Below are 23,316 nucleotides of genomic sequence, written 5' to 3'. Positions count from 1 at the left end.
GACATATCTTGCATTGCAAATGTTATCTGCATCTTCTGGTTCTCTTCAACCCTCCAGATGCTGGTGTAATGACAGATGCTTCATCACCAAGTTGTGCATTAATGACCTGGAAGCCGGTGACTCTAGTTGAGTGGGGTGTGGTCCTTGCTCCCACACATTTTTGTGGAGTTAGCCATGAGGGCTATTGGGAGGAATCCCTAATTTGGTGCTGATACTTTGGTAAACCAGCTTCCTTCACAGGGTTTGCTCACTGGAAGGTATAGGAATCCACATATGGGCAGTGCTTTAAATGGGCTGGTACTGAGTACCAGCACTTTTTTATTTTAGGAGGGAGAGTATCGGCACTTCTCGAGAGAAATGTAATACTTTTAATTGGAAAATACCTGCACTTCTCAGAAACAAGCTGGAACTCTGGTACACAGTACTTGCACTTCTGTTTTTCTATTTCAAGCACTGCATATGGGAGTTGTGAAAATATTGTCCTGGCTTGTACTATGGATGACGATTTTTTGCATTTATAAATAGTTTGACTAACACACCATCAGCTTTGTAGTCCTTGGCCTCTGTTGGCTTCAAACAGGCTTACTTTGCGGCCTACAACTTTGGGAAGGTCTGTAACACCAAAGAGGTTAGGAATGGGAAGCTTCTGTACCTCTCTCCTCTGTAACCAAGCCTTTAAAAGCACGGGGCCCAGCAGAGCTCAGCTTTGAGCTCTTCTTTAATTAATGTCTATTTGGCTCCTCTGGCGGATGTCATCCAATCTTTCGATTTGAAGAGGGTGTCATATGCAGATGACAGGTGTCATATGCAGATGACAATTGCAAAAAACACAGTTGATGGACAGAATGTAGAACAATGTCATACATTCACCCCAGTACAAGGATCTGGGCCTAAATCCATCGTTTTTTTGCACTCCACACCACCCTGGGTTAGACACTGGCTATATGCAAATCAGCACTGACCCTGTGCCTCATGGGAACAGTCCAGTCCGAACTACCAAGCCATGTCTTTCCCAGACCGGAATCAAGCATCCAAAGACCGGTTTCTGGCTATCAGCCTTCATTCAGCCTGGATAGCTTGACTCGAGTGGTGTGGAGAGCCTGGGACTCACGTCTGAGCATACCCAGCCCACTCGGGGTGACAATTGCAAAAAACACAGTTGATGGACAGAATGTAGAACAATGTCATACATTCACCCCAGTACAAGGATCTGGCCTAAATCCATCGTTTTTTTGCACTCCACACCACCCTGGGTTAGACACTGGCTATATGCAAATCAGCTCTGACCCTGTGCCTCATGGGAACAGTCCAGTCCGAACTACCAAGCCATGTCTTTCCCAGACCGGAATCAAGCATCCAAGGACCGGTTTCTGGCTATCAGCCTTCATTCAGCCTGAATAGCTTGACTCCAGTGGTGTGGAGAGCCTGGGACTCACGTCTGAGCATACCCAGCCCACTCGGGGTGACAATTGCAAAAAACACAGTTGATGGACAGAATGTAGAACAAGGTCATACATTCACCCCAGTACAAGGATCTGGGCCTAAATCCATCGTTTTTTTGCACTCCACACCACCCTGGGTTAGACACTGGCTATATGCAAATCAGCTCTGACCCTGTGCCTCATGGGAACAGTCCAGTCCGAACTACCAAGCCATGTCTTTCCCAGACTGGAATCAAGCATCCAAGGACCGGTTTCTGGCTATCAGCCTTCATTCAGCCTGGATAGCTTGACTCCAGTGGTGTGGAGAGCCTGGGACTCACGTCTGAGCATACCCAGCCCACTCGGGGTGACAATTGCAAAAAACACAGTTGATGGACAGAATGTAGAACAATGTCATACATTCACCCCAGTACAAGGATCTGGGCCTAAAACCATCGTTTTTTTGCACTCCACACCACCCTGGGTTAGACACTGGCTATATGCAAATCAGCTCTGACCCTGTGCCTCATGGGAACAGTCCAGTCCGAACTACCAAGCCATGTCTTTCCCAGACCGGAATCAAGCATCCAAGGACCGGTTTCTGGCTATCAGCCTTCTTTCAGCCTGGATAGCTTGACTCCAGTGGTGTGGAGAGCCTGGGACTCACGTCTGAGCATACCCAGCCCACTCGGGGTGACAATTGCAAAAAACACAGTTGATGGACAGAATGTAGAACAATGTCATACATTCACCCCAGTACAAGGATCGGGGCCTAAATCCATCGTTTTTTTGCACTCCACACCACCCTGGGTTAGACACCGGTCCTTGGATGCTTGATTCCGGTCTGGGAAAGACATGGCTTGGTAGTTCGGACTGGACTGTTCCCATGAGGCACAGGGTCAGAGCTGATTTGCATATAGCCAGTGTCTAACCCAGGGTGGTGTGGAGTGCAAAAAACGATGGATTTAGGCCCAGATCCTTGTACTGGGGTGAATGTATGACATTGTTCTACATTCTGTCCATCAACTGTGTTTTTTGCAATGTTCACCCCGAGTGGGCTGGGTATGCTCAGACGTGAGTCCCAGGCTCTCCACACCACTGGAGTCAAGCTATCCAGGCTGAATGAAGGCTGATAGCCAGAAACCAGTCTTTGGATGCTTGATTCCGGTCTGGGAAAGACATGGCTTGGTAGTTTGCACTGGACTGTTCCCATGAGGCACAGGGTCAGAGCTGATTTGCTTATAGCCAGTGTCTAACCCAGGGTGGTGTGGAGTGCAAAAAAACGATGGATTTAGGCCCAGATCCTTGTACTGGGGTGAATGTATGACATTGTTCTACATTCTGTCCATCAACTGTGTTTTTTGCAATTTTCACACCGAGTGGGCTGGGTATGCTCAGATGTGAGTCCCAGGCTCTCCACACCACTGGAGTCAAGCTATCCAGGCTGAATGAAGGCTGATAGCCAGAAACCGGTCCTTGGATGCTTGATTCCGGTCTGGGAAAGACATGGTTTGGTAGTTCGGACTGGACTGTTCCCATGAGTTACAGGGTCAGAGCTGATTTGCATACAGCCAGTGTCTAACCCAGGGTGGTGTGGAGTGCAAAAAAACGATGGATTTAGGTCCAGATCCTTGTACTGGGATGAATGTATGACATTGTTCTACATTCTGTCCATCAACTGTGTTTTTTGCAATTTTCACCCGAGTGGGCTGGGTATGCTCAGACGTGAGTCCCAGGCTCTCCACACCACTGGAGTCAAGCTATCCAGGCTGAATGAAGGCTGATAGCCAGAAACCGGTCCTTGGATGCTTGATTCCGGTCTGGGAAAGACATGGCTTGGTAGTTCGGACTGGACTGTTCCCATGAGGCACAGGGTCAGAGCTGATTTGCATATAGCCAGTGTCTAACCCAGGGTGGTGTGGAGTGCAAAAAAATGATGGATTTAGGCCCAGATCCTTGTACTGGGGTGAATGTATGACATTGTTCTACATTCTGTCCATCAACTGTGTTTTTTGCAATTTTCACCCCGAGTGGGCTGGGTATGCTCAGACGTGAGTCCCAGGCTCTCCACACCACTGGAGTCAAGCTATCCAGGCTGAATGAAGGCTGATAGCCAGAAACCGGTCCTTGGATGCTTGATTCCGGCCTGGGAAAGACATGGCTTGGTAGTTCGGACTGGACTTTTCCCATGAGGCACAGGGTCAGAGCTGATTTGCATATAGCCAGTGTCTAACCCAGGGTGGTGTGGAGTGCAAAAATACGATGGATTTAGGCCCAGATCCTTGTACTGGGGTGAATGTATGACATTGTTCTACATTCTGTCCATCAACTGTGTTTTTTGCAATTTTCACCCCGAGTGGGCTGGGTATGCTCAGACGTGAGTCCCAGGCTCTCCACACCACTGGAGTCAAGCTATCCAGGCTGAATGAAGGCTGATAGCCAGAAACCGGTCCTTGGATGCTTGATTACGGTCTGGGAAAGACATGGCTTGGTAGTTCGGACTGGACTGTTCCCATGAGGCACAGGGTCAGAGCTGATTTGCATATAGCCAGTGTCTAGCCCAGGGTGGTGTGGAGTGCAAAAAAACGATGGATTTAGGGCCAGATCCTTGTACTGGGGTGAATGTATGACATTGTTCTACATTCTGTCCATCAACTGTGTTTTTTGCAATTTTCACCCCGAGTGGACTGGGTATGCTCAGACGTGAGTCCCAGGCTCTCCACACCACTGGAGTCAAGCTATCCAGGCTGAATGAAGGCTGATAGCCAGAAACCGGTCCTTGGATGCTTGATTCCGGTCTGGGAAAGACATGGCTTGGTAGTTCGGACTGGACTGTTCCCATGAGGCACAGGGTCAGAGCTGATTTGCATATAGCCAGTGTCTAACCCAGGGTGGTGTGGAGTGCAAAAAAACGATGGATTTAGGCCCAGATCCTTGTACTGGGGTGAATGTATGACATTGTTCTACATTCTGTCCATCAACTGTGTTTTTTGCAATATGCAGATGACACCCAGCTCATATGCTCCTTTCAAGAGGTCAACAGCGAGCTGCTGAAGGATGCTTTTAATTCCTGCTGAATTAAAGTAGTGGAACAGATGAAGAAAAGTTGCATAGAGCTTAATTCAGAGAGAACCGAAATACTGCTTTTTAAGTGTTCGATGTCTATCTGGGCACCTACTTGGTGGCCTTCTGAACCAGAGGTTCCCCCTGCCCCGGGAAATGTGGTCAGAATCGTGGCATAAAACTTGACAAAGATATTTCTTTTCGCCCTTAGGTGAGGGGGGCGACAGGGTCATGCTTTGTGCTTCCAGAAAGATTAAACATTGAAAATTATCACCTCGCACCTGAACTATGCTAACATTTCATATCTTCACCTCCCTGAGATCTGATCCGCTAATTGCAATTTGTGCAAAATGCAGCAGTAAACTTCTTCACAATCATCCTAGATAGGAACCTACGACCTCCCATCTGAGAACCATAAACTGTCCCTCAGTGCATAAGGCCATCTTGTTTACATTTGTACTGTTGACATCTAGAGCCTGCCACATGAAAGGCTCCTAATACCTGCGGTATAGAGTCATTCCCCTTCTCCCCTCAAGATCTTTGAGTTCAGGCAGCCAGCTTGTGCTGCAAGTTCCCGGATTGGAGCCTGCTGGGGTGGGTGGACGCTCTTTCTCCGTCCTGGCTCCTAAAATGTGGAACAACAAGCTTCCTCTTTCCATCTGCAGCTCCTCAACGGTCCAGGGTTTCAAACCACAATATGAAAATATGGTTATTCTGCTCCAAGTAGCCCTCCTTTGATCTTCTTGATGTGCTACCTAGTGCTGGGGTGCCCTTTTGGCAACTGAGTGCTGTATAAATGGTTTATTCATTCATCCATTTGGGCTCATCGTCACTTAGCCGAATTTCACCCATGTCCTAAAAAGCGGGAAGGAAGCCTATGTGGGCACGCGTCCAGGGGCTTAGCTACCAGGAGTGCAGTAGGCGCAGTCGCACCGGAGCGCTAGGGCCCCTCTGAGACGCAATTATATCAATTTTTCATGACTCATCCGTCTGACTAGTGGAGTCCATTTTCTTTCCCTGCACCACAACCCAAGGGTCCGTTGGCACACCGAATCAGCCGTCCCTCTGTGAGTGGCACCGGAACATTGGAATTAGCGTCAGTCAAGAAAATGTGCTCACCAAACCATTCAGTGTGTGCTTGGGGCATTCTGGGCCTAGGCAGAAGGATACAAAATCTGAGACAATACATACAAGTTTCAAAAATCTGAATTTGCGGAATTTATTGTAATTTTATTGTGTTTATTTGTATGTTGAGCCGTTAGTACGTAGTGGTGTGCGTGTACTGGCGGGGAAGTGTGGCCCGCATCTAGTGTGAGTATCGATTTCAGGGTGAAGGTGCCCCTGGGGCCGATTGGTTTCAGTGGCAGTGAAAGGTGAGGTATTGACGGCTTTAGGGGTCAGTCACCAGGGTCAGTGCTGGCTGGCTCACAAAAGCCTCGGAGCCCCAAACTGCACTGTTGAATGACACCTCGGAGCTGTTGTGAGGAAAATAAATGCAGGTTTTGGCTCGAAACCAAAGGGCAGCCAGGCAAAGATGGTAAAAGTTCTCCTAATATTGGGGAAGCTCGGGCATGTGAAAATGTTGTTCTCTTTTTTGTCTGGATTTTTTCTAATGTTTGTAATGTTGTTTTCACAGGTGGCCCAGACCAATGGCTTCGTCGGCAGGGCTGTGTCGGTACGGAGGCCGGGTGGACTGCTGTTGGGGTTGGGCGCGGCAGCCATGGGGCTCGTGCCAGCGTGAGTACCACAACCGCTTGGGGCTTGTAGCCACTTAGACGGGGCTTTTACACGTAGACACACGCGCGCGCACACGCAGCCTATTTGGTAAACAGAGCTTTGCACGTGCCTTATTGTCTGGTCAGGGCGGGAACCTGCTTTATGCAGAGTCCCACGGGGCATGGGGCATCCACGCAGTGAACGTGACGTAGGACACTCGCCACACTCTGCACCTAGAGCAGAAGGGGTAGATGACTCGGTGTGTGTGTTTTAGGCAACCTAATAGCTGCCGTATTGTACTTGGGGAGAAGTTGTACATAAAACACTTAGAAATATGACAATGAATAGATTTGAGGCCACAATGTTCGGCAGCTGGTAGAGCGAGGGCAGAGTATTTGGCATGATGCAGAGGCATTATAGGCAGTTTGCTTTGCTTTGAGACATACAGGCCCAGATTTACAAATTTGGCATTACTTTTTTAACGCAACCCTCACAAAATCTTCTGCTGAGATTGATAAACCGACACTAATCACGATTGGCGTTGGTTTATAACCGAAAGTAATGCAGTGCAATGTTGAGTGTATTTCTTTGCATCAAGGGGGGCGTTCCATGGGTGGTACATGGGCATTCAAGTGCAAGCACCCCATGGGTTTCAACGCAAATCCCTATCTCAAAGGGATTTGCACCCAAATCCTGCACCTCCCTGAGGCAGGGGTAACAAGGAGAAATGTTTTCATTTCTACTTGTTTTTTCCTCTTTGCGTGTGCACTGCATTCTACAGCACAAACAACAAGAGAAAAATGCAATTAGAGCAGTAAGGGTACCTTCCTGCACAAAAACTATGCTAGACACCCTTGCACTGTGGCACAAGGGTGCCTGCCTTGGTGCATGGCAGCCACAAGTTGGCCAGTGCATGGAGAGAGCAGAACTGCACCACTTCTAACTAGACATGGCACAGCTCTGCTCTCTCCATACATGCAACGCAGCAATTTTACTTGCACAGGGTTGCAGGACCTCTTTGTAAATATGCTCCACAGTTTTCTTTCTGCATAGGTCGATGCAGCATTTTCAACAGAGAGCACTTGCTTACATTCCCACTGTGAGCCCGTTTGCTTTTTTTCCCCTCATGCATTGTTCGCAGTATTACTGAGGTTGAGCGATGTTAGTTTAACATTTAAAAAACACCCCCTAATCCCACAGAAAATACCAATTATAAAATGTTACCATAATATGTTCACTTGTTATATATAACTCAAATGGTATGCGTAGGCCATTCAATAGTCCACACATTTCATATCAAATATCTCAGAAAGGTGGAGATTTGGGGATTTAGGTTATGTTGTAGTATCCAAAACTTGAGCTTTATGTATGGCAAAGTATATCCAGTACATCGCAATAATGTGCACCAAAGGGGATGCATCCAATCTGCTATTATTAAAAACATTTTTGAGAGAAGTCTATCTTTGGCTTAAGAAGACTCATTTGAAGAGATACAGTCCATAGTTTATGATAGGGATAAAGAGATTTTGACTGATATGTCGGAATCTAGAATGTGGCAGTCTCCCAATGAGAGCGTGCCAATTGACAGCTTTTTGGCCTTTGTTCCAGGGCAATTGCTTGATGAAGAGCAACAGGTTGATTCAGTGCAGTGTGTAGACATTCATGGCTGATGTATATGTTCTCCAAAATATTAGGCCAGTGTGATTGAATGAGAGTGTTCAAGATTGAAGCTTTTTATGAAAAGTGAGATTGCATTGTTTTTTTTACATTTCCCTGTGGATCCTTAAGATATTCTAGGGAGATGCTCCATTCATAATGTGCAGTGTTCTCATTCTGGGATGCCACTAAAAGTCACCACGGATTAATACATGGTTGTTTTCGGGCAGAGGACTTAATGGTTTCTTTTGTGTGCATTGACTAGTGCAGGACGTATTCATGAGAGTGGCCAGCTTTGCCAGCTAGGGGGTGGAATGATGATTTATTTTTTAGGTACTTGCCAAATTCCATACTACATCACCAATTAATTGACCAAATATGAAAATAGGTGAAAATCAAAGTTTTAATTGTATCAAGATGATTCAAGCCGATCTACCACGGAACCATACTCCCAAAAATTCAAGCAAGATATTAAAACAGATCTTTGCAACCCTGAAAAGAGCCATTTTCAAAGTACCTAATATTTGCCCCTCTTATTTGACCTAAAAAATGACAAATGCCTCCCGGATGCCCGTCTGGCCCTTATACCATAAGTAACTGTAAACGGTATTGAAGAATAAGACAATAAACAGTACTCTTACAAATAAATGCCCCAACTCCTAGTAGTGAAGTATAAAAAAAGCAATTTGTATTTTACCTAGTTGGGAGAATCTTGGTTAATCCGAATAGATATACATAAGCGTTTTCCTCTTATCTTAGACAGTGTGGTGATTGGTCTGGAACCAAAGTCACTTTAAATGGTCCGACTCTTAAACATATCCTAAGGAATGGAGCAGGCTTGCACTTTAGTTGATGGTGAAGATGCCCCCCTCCCCCTTTTGATGAAAACAGAGGGCGCTGAAAACCAAAATGAAGTCTTGCTGCGATTTTGCACCACACAGGACTGAGAAGTGAGACTGGTCTGTCACTGGATGTAGATGCAGGCCAGTCAGCATCGTGGACTGATGAATTAGGCTGGTAGTGTCAGACAAGGTGTTTTGAGCAGCGAGCTTTACTCATTCATGAATGTGAGACGAGGGTGGGGGCTGGCAACATTGACCAGTTTTTAAAAGTCTAACTGACAGGTTGGCTTAAATTCCTAGAGTTGGCGACCCAACATCGAATCAGTAGCTCAGACACTGAGAAAATAGCTGGAAAAATAGTCTTCAAACTTAATGGATCCCATGTGACAGCCTCATCAGAAATGTTCCATTATATATATACACAAACTATCCCAAACTGGAGTTGAAACTTAATCAGGATCTTAATAGGGGGATGACCAGTGCACCCGTGAGAGTCCCCACACCTTGGGAGAAGAGTTGACTAAGGTCATAGTTTATCTGAACTGCACCACTGCAGATGTGGTTGATCCTTGGGTCATCTGGCCCTGGTTCTCTAGGTGTGGAGGGGTGGCATGTCAGTTAGTGGTCTTCCAGCAGGAGGCGCAAACAGTGCAGGTGCCCAAATACTTTCTGAGAAGGGTTTGCTGCTTCACAAACATCTACTAGCACTATAGCAGAAGTCAGAGAAAGAACCAAACCTGAGCAGAAAATTCATAAAAGTAAAATCCTTTCTGTCCGAAGGACCCACTCAAAAAGCAGTCAGTGCACGGACAGAAGGCTTGTGTGCTTTTACTTCCTTAGTGACGGTTACGTCTACCCAGCCAAACCCTGACTCGGGGAAGCACCCTCCAACCAATGGATGTTTTGGTTACCTGAGGCAGCACCCATATGGTCCCTGGATTGTTAGTGTGAGGTCACCTACCCCACTTGAAGCAATGGTGACCCAACATGGAGCCACCATTTTGAACTTTTAAGAAACCAGGCCTTCCAGAAGCCCAACCTCTTGTCAACTGAGCCTTGAGCCAGGGATTAGCACAGAAGCCCATCCAAGGAACTACCCTGACATGCTGCATGGCAAGGTTTTCCTTTTGAAGGCAACTGGTGCACACCTGAACTCTTCTGTTCACACTCCACATTGTGGCATTTGTTGTGGAAGCTCAAATTCCAACAGAAAGGTGACATTGCCGAATTGACTGGCCTACCTGAGACCTAGCAGCTGGCCGGGGGGCAGTTACACAAGCAATAAAACTCCCTGTTTCTAGGTCCTCTCTTCCCACGATTCTGGTGAATATATAACCTACCACAGATGTTACTCTGGAGTTGCTGCAAACCTTGTGGTGTTCAAGTTTACCCTGATGATCAGGGCCATAAAGTATTACCTGCCATGTCCTTAGGATGGGGTTCCGAGCCGTGTTTTGTGTGAACCTCACAAACTTCCAGCTGCAAGCCTTCCTTCCTCACCTTTGCGCAAATCATGGGAGACTCCATGCTCAGCCTTGACCAGATGCTGATGAGTGTAGCTGTACTGGCCCCCCCCTGCTGCCAAGCAAGAAGCAGTGCGCGGCTCCAAAGCTACATGAATGGTGGTGGCTGCGCCTCTAAGATGAACGGTTCTCGCTTTACTGTGGGTTCAGAATGGTGGGACGAGGTGAGCAACACGCACATCCAGGAACAAAGCGGTAACACCGGCCGACAAGAGGTCTTGGTGGTCCACCTGCCAAGACGTAGGCCTCAACTGTAAGGTACCAATAGGCCTAGCCTCCTTCAGTGCGATATCTTCTAACTTAGAGACAAGATGGCTCCTGTTTCTTCAGCCACTTTTGCACTGTCAAGATTAAGAACATTTCACTTCCTTCTTGGGATTGCTTTATACGGGCTCCTTCCTTTGATCCGTGCCCATGTTTTTGTCTCCTACAGAGTCACTTTCCTCCTTCAACCTGACAGTGCTCGATAGATCGGGCTTCACTCCTCGGCATTACAAATTGTCGCCTGTGGACAATTGCTTACAAATGGAAAGTCACTGGTGACTTGAAGGCAATCTTTTCCCGTGTCTGTTGATAGGGAGAAGGTGAAGTGTCCGTGGCATGCTGCTTGCGTTCCTGAGTCCAGGAGGGGGCTGCCGGCCCCGAAGGGCGACGCTGTCCCTCGGGTGCAAGACACATTGTTTCACACCCGTGCCCGGGATTGTGAATGGACTCGGTGACGCAGGCAGCTGTGTAAAGCGGTGTGCCCCGACGCCATGCCCTCAGTGAGAGAGACGCGGGAATGGAATTCCTGTCTGCGCTGTCAGCGTTCCCAGAGCTGGGCCTGCACACAGTTGTGATGTGTATGTTTGCGTGTCCCATGCAAGCGCGGCCTGGGGCTTTACTCCAAGGACAGCTATACGCAGTGGTCAGTGTGTAATACTAATACTATTAAGTTCAGGGACCCTATCATTTTGTCCGCCATCAGCTACCTAGTTTTGATTCCACCTCATGCCTTTTACTCCCACCATCCTCCACTTTTTGCCTCTTCTTAAGCTCTGGTTATTTTTTATTCCTGCTTTCTTCCTCGCAATTTTACGATCCTCCTGGTGCTGCGATTCTCTTGTTATTTTCTCCATTCTATAGATTCATCAAGCGAAATGCGCTCGCAAAAGGGCCAGATTCTCAAAAGGGCCAGATTCTGAGAATCTGGCCCTTTGCGAGTGCAATTTTTGCATTTGGGATTCATCATCCCAAATGCAAAAATCGCTAAAAAAGAATTCGCAAATTTGCGAGGATTAGCATTTAAGTAATCTCTATTAGAGATTCCTTAAATGCTATTCATGAAACATTTAAAAATTGCAAATTCGCAATTTAGGACCGCTATTTACCACGAAGTCAAACCTCGTGGTAAATAGCGAAAACTTGGAAAAATGCATTTAAATGCTTTTTTCTAAGTTGCATGTTACACACACACATGTCCTTTGGACATGTGTGTGCACAACATCAGTGTAAATTCACATTTCAGGGGTGCTACAGGGTGTCCTTTGGATACCCTGGCACCCTTGAAATCGCATCCTTATTTGCGATTAGCAAATTGCTAATCGCAAATAAGGAATAACTCCCCATTCATTCCTATGGGCCTGTAGGCCCATAGGAATGCATGGGGAGTTATTCCTTATTTGCGATTAGCAATTTGCTAATCGCAAATAAGGAACATGTAGGAATCGCAATATTTTTTGCAATTCCTACATGAATCCCATTTTGCAAGTCTTTAATAGCGATTCCTTATGAATCGCTATTAAAGACTCGCAAAACGGGTCTTTGATGAATCAGTGGGTATGTCTCTTGCTCTACACATCTGACAATGCACATTTTTAGCATGCGGCTTGATTTACATCCAGTTTTATTTTCATAAATGTTTGCTCATGGTGCAGTTTAGTACAATGCCAGTCTGTCACATACCCACTTATCCTTGTTGCCAAGCTGTGGCACAACCGCTGGTGTGTAGCCAAGAGAAAAATATAATACATTCTACTGGAATGAAATCAAAGAAGGGGAACCCTATAATATTCTCATTAAAGAATGTTATATCATTCTGTAACTCGTAAAAGAACAACTTAACGTTTTACTTCGGATTAAATGTACCGGAAAAAAATATTTTTTTTCAGTGGCATTTGTTTTTTGGTTTAGAAGTTGAACCTCACTAATCTAGTCAAGTAATTGCTGTTTATAGAAGTAAAGTTTTTTTAAAGTAGACCGACTTCATTATATTACTCAAGCCGTTGCAAAAGTCTTAAGTATTAGGAAAATAACCCAACTTGATAACCCTGCTGCAAGTGAGCAGCGGCATAACTGACAGGCTACTTTCTTCATTATCCTTGGCAGAATTCCTACCCATAATATGGCAAAAGATGAAAATCCATCCCTTTAATATAGTCGAAATAAAATAAAACTGTACCCTAGTTCATCTCATTTTACTAGGTCCCTGCAGGATACTGATAGCAGTATCAACAACAAATGCCACAAATGTGTCAAGATTGCAGGTTACAACTGAGCATAACATACATAGGGAGAATTTTGTGTGAAACATCAAAAAGACTCCTGCATCTAAAGGCCATATTGAAATGATCATGCACCAATAAATACTAAGTTTCAATTGAGCATGAAGTTGTATAATGTACCCCTAACCCCTAACATAATACCAACCAGGTCTGGGTCTCGAAAAGATACATATTCTATTTAGTGCCACTAACCAAAAGGATACCCAAGTATGTTGCCTGAATTCAAAGGACGGAAAATATAAAAGTAATAAGAGTTATGTGACTACTTCAATCAATGCTGAGAAGCAAGAAAGGCAAGGGTGGGGGCGATGACAGATTTGTGGTCATCAAGCTACTCAAATTCAATCAAATATCTCCAAGACTTAAACAAAAATGGATGAAGCTGAGATTAAATGGCACAATTTCTCATCTGTACAAAAAACACTGAATATACCAGGCTATTCTAGGGAAATCTGCAATGAATTTAGGGACTTCAAAAATAGCTAGGTTCTGACTAGTCTACTCTGCAGCTCATAGCTTTAGGTCTTGGTAATTAATGGACACACTTCCTACAGTTGTTTTCGATTCTTGAATTATGTGGAATGTTAATAGGGTGATCAAACTCAGGTCTGTAACATGTTCGTACAGTGCTATGCCAGAATTATAAAAGAGCTGGCCTTTTTCACAATTTTATATTACTATACCCCATTTAGTGTGAGCACAACTATGTTAGGCTTAACATGAGCATGCAGGTGGTGGCAAACAACCCAGCAAGGGTTCTGGGTGGCTGTAAGTTGCAAGAGCTGCAGTGGAAGCTTTACTCTTAAAGGTCTACCACTCAAAGTGTATAATAGAGCATGATGAGGGTATACTTTTGGCTGAAATGCCAGTCACTGGGCCCTACACAGAGGTTCTTGGTCACAATAGAAACTCAAGAAATGGTCTATGACTCAATCTGGATTCTCCAGCTGCTATTTCCACCATCTACACCACTTCTGTCACTCTTCTACTATTGGCAACTTTCTCCAAATTCATGTTTACAAAAGGGAAATTCGACCACATCTCAATCAATCAGTATTCGTTGAGCACGCTAATCACCCTGATGGTTATCCAGGTGCTGCGTTGGAGGGGCTAACTCGAACAAGCAGGTCTTGAGGCCACTCTGAATTCGGCGAGGGAGGTGGAGGTTTGTAGGTGGATGGGGAGGTCGTTCCATGCCTTGACAGCAAAGTGGGAGAAGGAGCGTCCTCTGGCTCAAGTACGATGGAGGCAGGAGACGGTGGCGAGGGACAGGGAGGCCGACCACAGGTCTCTGGTGGGCTGGTGGAAAGTCAGGCAGTTGTTTGGATATTCTGGTCCCGTGCTGTGGAGGGCTTTGTAGGCGTGCATGTTAAACACACAATATTAGCTCCAAATACAGACCAGAATAAAACTTAAAATCTGCTGTCTGACCTACAAGGCTCTGCATTTAGGGAACCACCAAGGCAACACTGCTCACTGAGGGGACTAAAGAGCAAAGGCACTCTTCCGCTGGAAACCTAAAACTAAAAGCATCTTGTGCATTAAAACGATCCTTCACTGGCACCGCAACCAGTTTATAGAGATTCCTTCTACCTCTTCTCTGGACACAACCAGATCCTATTGCTTTGTTCCGACTTTATTTCAGCGAACTACTCTTATTCACCTGATGTCGCATTGCCTTTTACCATCCCAGAAGTGCATTTGCTATTATCAGCCCTTCTACTTGAGAAACCCAGAGTTATTTTATTCTTGTAAGCATTCGTTACTGTAACTAAAGTGCACTAATGCCTTTTAGGTGAAACTGCGCTATAGAAAAATGAAAATAAATAACACTTTCTTGCCATGGCTTTGGTTTTTATCATGTTCTCCTTCTGGAATAGATTTTTCATGACTATAATATTTGTAGAATTCACACTACAAATCAGATCCTTTCTGGGCACAACACAACTCAAGAGTCTTCATTTCCTCTCCAGAGATGAGCAGGACAGCCAGCTGCTTATCTATAAAAGGATCACATTGTATCAGGTGGCTACAAAATTGGAAACATTACACCACAAGAAAAGTCTGATTGCAGATCCAGGCACTTAAGGTAGTTGTTGGATAGACATGTTATCACATTATTTTGGACATTTACCCATCATATATATGTGGACATAGATTATAAATCTGTGTGGGAAGGCTGTGGCAACAAGTGCCTGTGCTGGACAAATGCTGAAATGATTTACCTGGTGACTTTACCAGCATGAATTTCACAGCTAAATTCTGAATCGTTTGTACATATGCTACGCTTCTAAGGCAAGCCTGAAAGCACCATGCCTTTAATTCCCCTGAATGCACAGCTTTTTGTCTAAAGTGCAGACACATTTTTAAAGGAACGGCAGATCAAGATGGCAAAAGCATGCATGCAGCTGTAGTGGACATGCTTCACAGCCTAGAAAATGGCCAGTGGGTGAAAAATGCAGAACCTGTAGGTGCACGGCCCCTCTAGCTTCCACCCCCCCTTGAGTCCAATAAGATTACTGTATACCAAGCAGAGCTCCTACGATGCCGTAGACTTGCCATTGGGAATGCAGGAGCGGCTACGCTTGCTGCCCGGGGGCATCCTAATCTCCCCAAACCGGTTTCCATCATGCTTGAAGTAAATTTAGTGCCAACAAGTTTGACTTTGTAACTGAATATAGGGGAGGTGAAACCCTGTGCTCCTGCGGTAACCCCATGAATCAGAACACCTCAAAGTCTCTAACACGGCCCATTACTTTTACATCCTTTGGAAGTGCTCTGCCAAGCAGCACTAAGCCTTCAGTGGGGGCAGCAGCAAATACCTCTGAATTGTGCAGTATTGTCAGCAGATGGCGTTTAAGGTTTTCTCGGGTGAATACTTATTTTCCTTTCCTAGTCACTTTTTGGCTGCCATGTCATTGAGGTGCTATGAGATAAGTTCTCACTGTTTGTTTCTCCATTAGGTTTCAATCTAGGAACACAGTCGAATGAGGTGGAAGTTGCTAACAATTTCACAGCACTGTGATGTGGCGACTTCATCTGCCTGAACACCTATTTTGTCTTTCTGTAACCTTAACTCAAGACGCGGGGTATACCTCCCTCTAAGACCTTCCAGGGCTCTGTATAGACAACCTCACTTTGACCCTGTCCCCATTGTCTTGCGTTCCATCTCCGGTTACGCTGTTATTTAGATCTCCTGCTTTGCACCAGACTCAACTGGGATAGTCCCGTATATGAGACGGCATGTCAGAAATATTTTATCGAACATAGTTTAAGGCCCCAATATGATATAATAAAATATGTGTGAAAAGCACTTGCTTAATAATGCTATCCATTGGGATTTTCTTTAAGATTATACACTATTTATATAATTCTGCATACGGGCAACCACTGTCTCTGCCTGTAACAAGAGGATAAGAGGTGGAGTGTAACTGCAGATCCCATGATTAAACGCTTTGGAAAGTGTGCTATAGATGTATGAGGAGATTACCGTTCTCTGGGGAGGACATTCCGTACTCATTCTTTTGCTACCCTAGCACAGTTTTAGCTACAAATTATTTTCTACCTACCGGCTTCCTGTGACTCGCCGCAGGAGGAATTGTTCAGTTTAATCGAAAGACCTTACACCTTGCACTTTTTGGCTTCACTTTTGTTGTCTTGGCTTTAACCCTGGTCCACTCCACCGTGCAAGAAATGAGTGCCTGCATAGCGATTCTCCTCTGCAGAAGACTTGCTACCCTGACAAGAAAAATAATAAAATAATTTCCTAATCACGCATCAGTTTTTCCAAATCTTCTACCTTCTGCTACCTGTTTATTCCCTCCTCGTTTTTCCTCACAGTGGGCCTTCTGGAGTCTGCATGTCTCTCGTACATGGCCCTGCACTGTAAATTGATTTGCCACCATGTCCACAATGGTCCAGGACCTCATGTTCACACTTTTTACAGATTCTCAACATTTTCCTAACCTACTAACTTTGTAATGACTTCACCATTGAACGTACACATACCCTAATTGGGTCAGCCCTTCCTCTACCCTCTCAATTGCTTTGCTCCCCAAAATATCATTAACCCCTCTCTGTAACACATGCACATTTATTTATGCTATTAAGGCCTTCCTACTATGAATTGATCTCTTCTGTAGTTATCCCTCTTCTTTGCATTCATTTAGTGCCTCCTCATTTTCTAGCCAACCAAGCCTCCTCTAGATCAGGCACCGTTGGGGCCTTATTCGTAAGATGCAGCTTGAGTCCAGTAGCACTGTGAGCAAGAGACTCCAATCTAGACATATGTATCACATTTAGGACCTCTCACCGAGAACAACAAAAAAGAGATTGGTGGAATGCTTGAATTAATCTCAGCTACTGGCAATTTCTAGGCCCACATTCCAATCCATATTTTTGCCCTCTATGCCACTCTGAATGGGTACCTTAAAGTGGGGACAACCATATACAAAGCACACTTGGTTCTGCTCCAATAGGAAAAAGTCTGTCCCAAACTGCCAGGCTTAGGTCTCCCCCTGAAGAGAACATAATAATTAGCCCTGAAAAACTCTCTTGATAGATTTTCTCCTCTTCCCCACCCCACATGACTTTTTGCTTCAAGGTACGCGCAGGCAAGGATGGATTCTTTTTGTGGTGCCATATTTTTCCTTGACGGTTAGAACCTGACAGTACTTACCCTTATATCGAATAGGAAGACCGGTAACTCATGAAATAGAACAACAAGAGGTCCCATGGATTAATTAATTTAGAACCTTTTGAATTTCACTTCTGATTTCCTGCAGATAATAAAGTGAATACAGTTTGAACAAAGTAACAGTGGAAACCAAATTGTATACGTGAAACATCCATCCATCATATGTGCATATTTTCCTTTAACACTAGTATAGCAAAACATAAAAAGTGCAGATGGCGCAGTGCTCTGTGAAATGTGAAGGAGTTAAAATCACACAGATTGCTGTACTGAGGGCCTGAGCTGCATCGTAAATTAAAAAAGAGTGCACCAAGATTCAGTGTGGTCTTAATGAGCTTTAATCTCCCTGGTTTCAAATACAATCTCCGTGTACCCATGTCACTGTTTCAACCCATTAAGCATATGCCAGTGGGTCTCCTCAGGGCAATAGGATTCAAGGTACATTTGATTTAGACCTCTACTGAGGTCAACAAATATAAAATACATGCATTTAAAACAATTATTATATATTTTAAAATAACTTAAAAAAACTCTTTAAAAATGTAAACAACTTATGACAGACAAATTCATCAGGAGGCGACTTGCATAACATAATTAAGCCCTGAACAGAGGAGGCCTTGAATCTGAATCAAATGGAATTTATAAACCAGGGTCGGATTTGGGCAAACTGACAAAACATGAGGTAGATCTTGTACTCCTCCTTTACCTAAATCACAAGTACCTGGCATGTTCTCTAGGTTATTCCATCTGGATGTATACACTTTAAATGGAAGAATCCCCTTCCGCAATAAGAGGATACAGCGCCATACTCTGTGTTCTAGCTGAAAGTGTAAATATTGCTCGGGAGATTTATATTCTATGCTTTTTACATATTGTTCGTAGTTGACGAATTGCAGACTGTGTTCTACATCCAATTCGAAGCTTATTCTAGGTGTCGGGTTCTTTAGAAAGAGCTTCTAATGTGCTGGCGTCCAGGATTGTAAAAGTGCTACTGTGCAATGAGACGCATTAAGAGCTGAACTGAGATTCCTATTAAAAGTAAATTACGACAATTTAAAAGTCTCCAGTTTTAAAATATAGTCAGAATTTATCCTACAGAAGCATTATTGCTAGAATTAAGAAGAGAAATTAAAAGGTGCTAAATTAATTAATCCCATGGCATCTTTGTTCTACTATGTCATATTCATCTTTGATCACTTTATAAAGGGTGTGTGTGTGGTGGGTATCCACATATTGCATGTGCAGTGATGTATCATACATTCTTGGTTGAATGAAAGGGGGCGTTCCTTCCAGTTTTGGGTGATCAGAGCCAGTCCGCTGAGTGCCAATGGAACTGAAACCTCAGGAAATGCAGAGTGCAAAGACCATCTGCCTGCAGAAAAACTCTATTTTGCAGTCATTGAATTAGACAGCAATAAATAGGTCGATGACAAAGGCTTAGAAAAACAACATGTTTTGCTCATTCTAGGTAGTGCTGTTTTTTTTATAGTGTGAATTCTTCAAGAAAAATCAATTTAGAAACCTAATGCCTGCACTGATTGTGTGCATTCTGCTGTATTGTATTGTATTGTGTAAAGAGGAGTTTTGCTTGGAGGTGTGCATATAAAGAGGGCACAAATGTCCTGCATGTCTTTTCCAGTTGACGAAAAAAAACATATGATTGACTGGGGTAGAAAGACCATGCTTGTTGATGTAGGTTGGTTGTTGTATTCTGGTGCCAGATGTGTTGCCCTTTATACCTAATAGAACTTGAAGAAATGTAGGTGAGAAGTAAAGAAGTGTGTTTGGGAGATTTTACTGTGGGAGTTAGATGGAAGGGAACCTGGAGTGGAGAACTTGTCTTTGGAAGAACTGCGCCATTGAAAGACTGCTCTGAAGAGGGCTGAATTTGACGGCGGGTTATTAGGGATACTACTTGCAGCTGTATTGGGAGACTGACATGCGTAAGGCTTTTGAGGTTGCATTGCTGTAGGCGTAGCTATACTTGTGGGTACTGTCCCAATGAGGCTGTTTGGGAAACACTGTGCTTTTTCACTCCTCCTGGGTGACTGGGCTTGGTGTGAGGCGGGTGGTTATGGTGGCCAAGCGTTATGAATTCTGACAGCAGTTGTCTGTGAGGGTAGGAATTTGGAAACGTCTTTTGATGAAAGATGATTGTCATAAGAGGACTATCCGCTGACACTTGAAGGCAGTCCGTGAGTGTGCTATTTACAAACCTTATGTTAATGTACACCTTAGGATACTTTCGAGCACTTGAAAGCTTGGCAGGCGACCTTCTAGAGCGTTGAAAGCATGTATTAGATCTCTGCACCTGCTTCATCTCATTCCAACTAAAGCGTGCAGCTAATTCACATTCTTTTGAGGCAGGCAAGTGCTAAAATACGGCAGGGTTTTGCTGTACAATAGATTATATTCTTTTATTTACAACTTACCTGTTAGCATCCTGATTTTACGCTAGACATCTAACAGTTTGTTCAGTGATGGTACAAAACAAGCAGGGACCTTGTCTGTCAGAAATTATTTCTGATCCTCATTTCCCTCGCCCACACACTTCTTCCATGCAAATACACCAGGAAATGGCCACATTTGTCCTCTTGTGTGCCTGTAGTTAAGAGAAACCTCGCACAGTGTTGTAAAGACCTTGGTGTGAAGGCTGATAAGGAGCTGCTGTTACAGGACAAGTATCCACCGTTAAGATCGGTGCCCATCTGAAGAACACAGGCATGGGTCAAGGTCCGACCATACAGGTTCACAAAATGTTTTGAAACGTTTAAATTAAACTTGGTACAGGCTGTCTGAGTTAAAAACATCAAAAGCAACGAGATCTTACCACCTCATATTACTTGTCTGTGTCCTTAAGCACAATGTTTCCTGCGCAGCATGAGATCGGTGGAAATTGCTCTCACATTTCACACTGGTCGAGCTCAGTCATTCACGCGAGATCATATTTTCAAGTCTTTTCTTTAAATAACATTCAGCATACTCACTTTTTGGTTCTATTCTGTCAATATTACAGGTTTAAGAAGGTTTCCACATCACTGTAGTTAGTGGATGAGGGCTGTCCGAATACAGTAATGAAGGATAAGGAAAGATCTGTTGTTCCACTACCTTCTTTCAGAAAGTTCTACTGTTTGAGCTACAAGTGGTGCTAAATGTAAGATAACAGACTTCCATGGACTGTCTGAACCACACCAAGGTAGTTAGTAATTAGTCGTTTTTCAGTGGCTCAATGAACAATTAGCGCAACAACAATAAGCCAAACTACCCTTTGAGCGGTAGCAGTGCTTGTGCACACTACAGATGTTTGTTTATTATTTTAAGGCAGATATTTTAATGCAGGGCTCTAACTTGTTGGGGCAAAAAGGCGCTTTAATTACCTGACAAAAATTAAACGGAGACCTATAGTTTTATAAATCAAGGAAGATAAGAATGTGGGGATCCTTTATAAGACCAATGAGTTCAGGGATTTTGGATACTATTATGTTCCGATGTGATCTACCTTTCTTGTAGGTTTTCCCTATTTTTTTTGCCTACGTCTGTTTGAGGGATGCTCTTGGCTGCTTTATTGAAGCTAAAAGTAGTACCTGACTTACTAAATAAATTGTGTGCACTGAAACCTTATCCCAGGTGCATTTAATGGGTGCAAAAGTGGTAGAGGAATAGAAATCTTAGATTATCTTATAATTGAAATCCTGGTTTGTAATTTGTTATCTTCTTTATATGTGATGGGAACATGCACGCTATTTTCACATCCAATTGTTATATAGATATTACTATATTTTTCTACTGATTTGACATCAAATATAGAAAATAGATGACAAGTATATTAGAAAAGAAATTGTTCGTAAGCAAATGTGTTTTTGTAGCATAGCAGCATGGCTATTTTAAATGGATTTGACCTGCCTAAATTAAAATGTTCAAACCCCGCTAAGGAGCTCTCATGCAAAGTGCTGCCTTCCTAGTCTCCTAGAGTGGGTGGCTGCTGGTAGGCAAACCTATATCACTTTTGTAAAACATTACGCACGCTTGCTTTTCCCCTAGTGCACTAGGGGAGAGTGGAGAAGATAGCCAGCATCTGGGAATTGGTGGAGAGCAGCAAAATATAGCAAGATTCGCTGCAACTGTGGGCAAAACAAGAGGTTGAGTGTGGAAAAAAAAGAATACGTGTAAATGTTATGGGGAGCATAATTGCCAAATATCCTTGACTTTCAACTTCACTGAGAGCAGAGGAAAGACTTGGGTATTATTTGAGCCTAAGAAGTGTACTGGAGTAGTAAGGGAGGCAGATAGATTGAGTGGCCTGTCCATTATCACTTTCTATGAATGCGAGACTGGTTTCCATGGGAACCGCAAGTACTTTTCACTAATAAAATACAACTGTAAGATTGTAGTGTGCCGTGAAGTGGGCATTGAAGCACCTGTGACTAGTGTTCGGACAATCCTTCTAGTGCATGAGGGTAGTTTTCAATTAGTCACCTTTATATACTGCAGCCCTGTCCACTTTTGGTCACACATATTTAACATTCCAACCTTTACCACTGGTAGTGTTACAAACTGATGGCCGAATGTTTGATTTAGGATGTGGTTGGGTGCTGAAGGGCTCCCAAGAGTTATTAGAACTGATTTACAAACACACTTTGCATATTCACTGTGTAATTTCTGTTCGGTGCTGAGGATGAGTAGAACCAGCAAACATTGTCAGCTGTAAATGGTGACCAGAGACGCCGTACTATTATTGATAAAAAGAAGGGGCAAATTAGTTAATATTGGAAGTGTGTAGTGACAGTCAATAGTAGGCAGGGGAGTGTTCATGTTGGCTGGACCTTCTAGTCCTCAGCTATGGTCCTACTTTGGTTCTTCAACTTGCGAGACACGCAGGCCTATTGGCCAAGAAGTGTGATCACCAACCATTCCAGCTAAAAAATGATCATCTGAATGTCTCATCAGAAGCTCTACTGGTCAGGGGTAAGGGAATTCTAGGAGGAAGGACATGAAAGCATAAGAAGGGTGACAGGTGGGAAAGGACATTTACCTCACAGTGCCATCACATTACACCCAATTGCAGCTAAGCGCAGGTGATTTTAGTAAGGGCTGTTCATTGTAATGTAACACGCTTTAGCACTATTGGGGCACGTTTAACATAGACGCTTAGCTGTGCGCTTCCGCCACTGCTGCTTTTGGTAATGCTTCCTCACACCACAGTGTAGTACGCTTCTGCTCCTGCCTGAAACCTGTACTAACCTAATTAAGTGAATGTAATCCACATGTCATGAACTGTTTTAATGTATGTGACTGGGTCTTGAAGTAAATGGCACACAAACATTGCTTGTGGTAAATCTTTCCTTTGAGCCTTGCACGGCTTTCACTTGGACCACGAGTGGCAGAACTTCGTGGACCTCTATGTTTCAAAGGGGAGGTGTCCTGCCTCTAATCCCTTAAAATGCCCAAATTAACCAGTCTGTGCCAATAAAGGAATGTGCACAGCCCTGGCAGTTGCAATGCTTATAAAGTGGGCAGTCTGCTGAAAATGTGACATTAGTCAGTTCCACACTGCTAAATTTTAGCACTGTTCTTCCAATTTGGACATCTCTTATATTTAATTAAGCAGCACTGTATAAAAATCCCACTGCTTCTTGATTTTGACAACTTTATAATATACATCGTAAAGTGGAGCACTTTCTGTTTGTGACTTCCAGTATGAAGTATAAATGGGCTCCTTTGCAAATATTTTTGTGCAAAAAATCATTTACTGAGGACTTTTGATTTTGTTGTTGCATGTATTTGTTCTTACGGTCACATCAGAAATATGAGAGCCAACCGGGTGTTAAAGAAACAGTATCCTTAAGAGTATTTTGCTCC

General features: G+C 44.0%; 1 protein-coding gene across 4 annotated transcripts in view; it reads left to right on the top strand.

Annotated features, from left to right (window-relative positions):
- NPNT (nephronectin) overlaps nucleotides 1-23,316 on the top strand; it is a 280,509-nt gene that overhangs the window by 6,949 nt on the left and 250,244 nt on the right. For all 4 annotated transcript variants that reach the window (XM_078676614.1, XM_078676612.1, XM_078676613.1 and 1 more), the window contains exon 2: nucleotides 6,121-6,221. In XM_078676614.1, the coding sequence (XP_078532740.1) occupies nucleotides 6,121-6,221 (101 nt within the window). The remainder of the gene's footprint in view (nucleotides 1-6,120; nucleotides 6,222-23,316) is intronic.

This window comes from Lissotriton helveticus, chromosome 2_1 (assembly GCF_964261635.1).
Source record: "Lissotriton helveticus chromosome 2_1, aLisHel1.1, whole genome shotgun sequence".
Lineage (NCBI taxonomy): Eukaryota > Metazoa > Chordata > Amphibia > Caudata > Salamandridae > Lissotriton > Lissotriton helveticus.
This window is presented reverse-complemented; position numbering and strand designations above follow the sequence as displayed.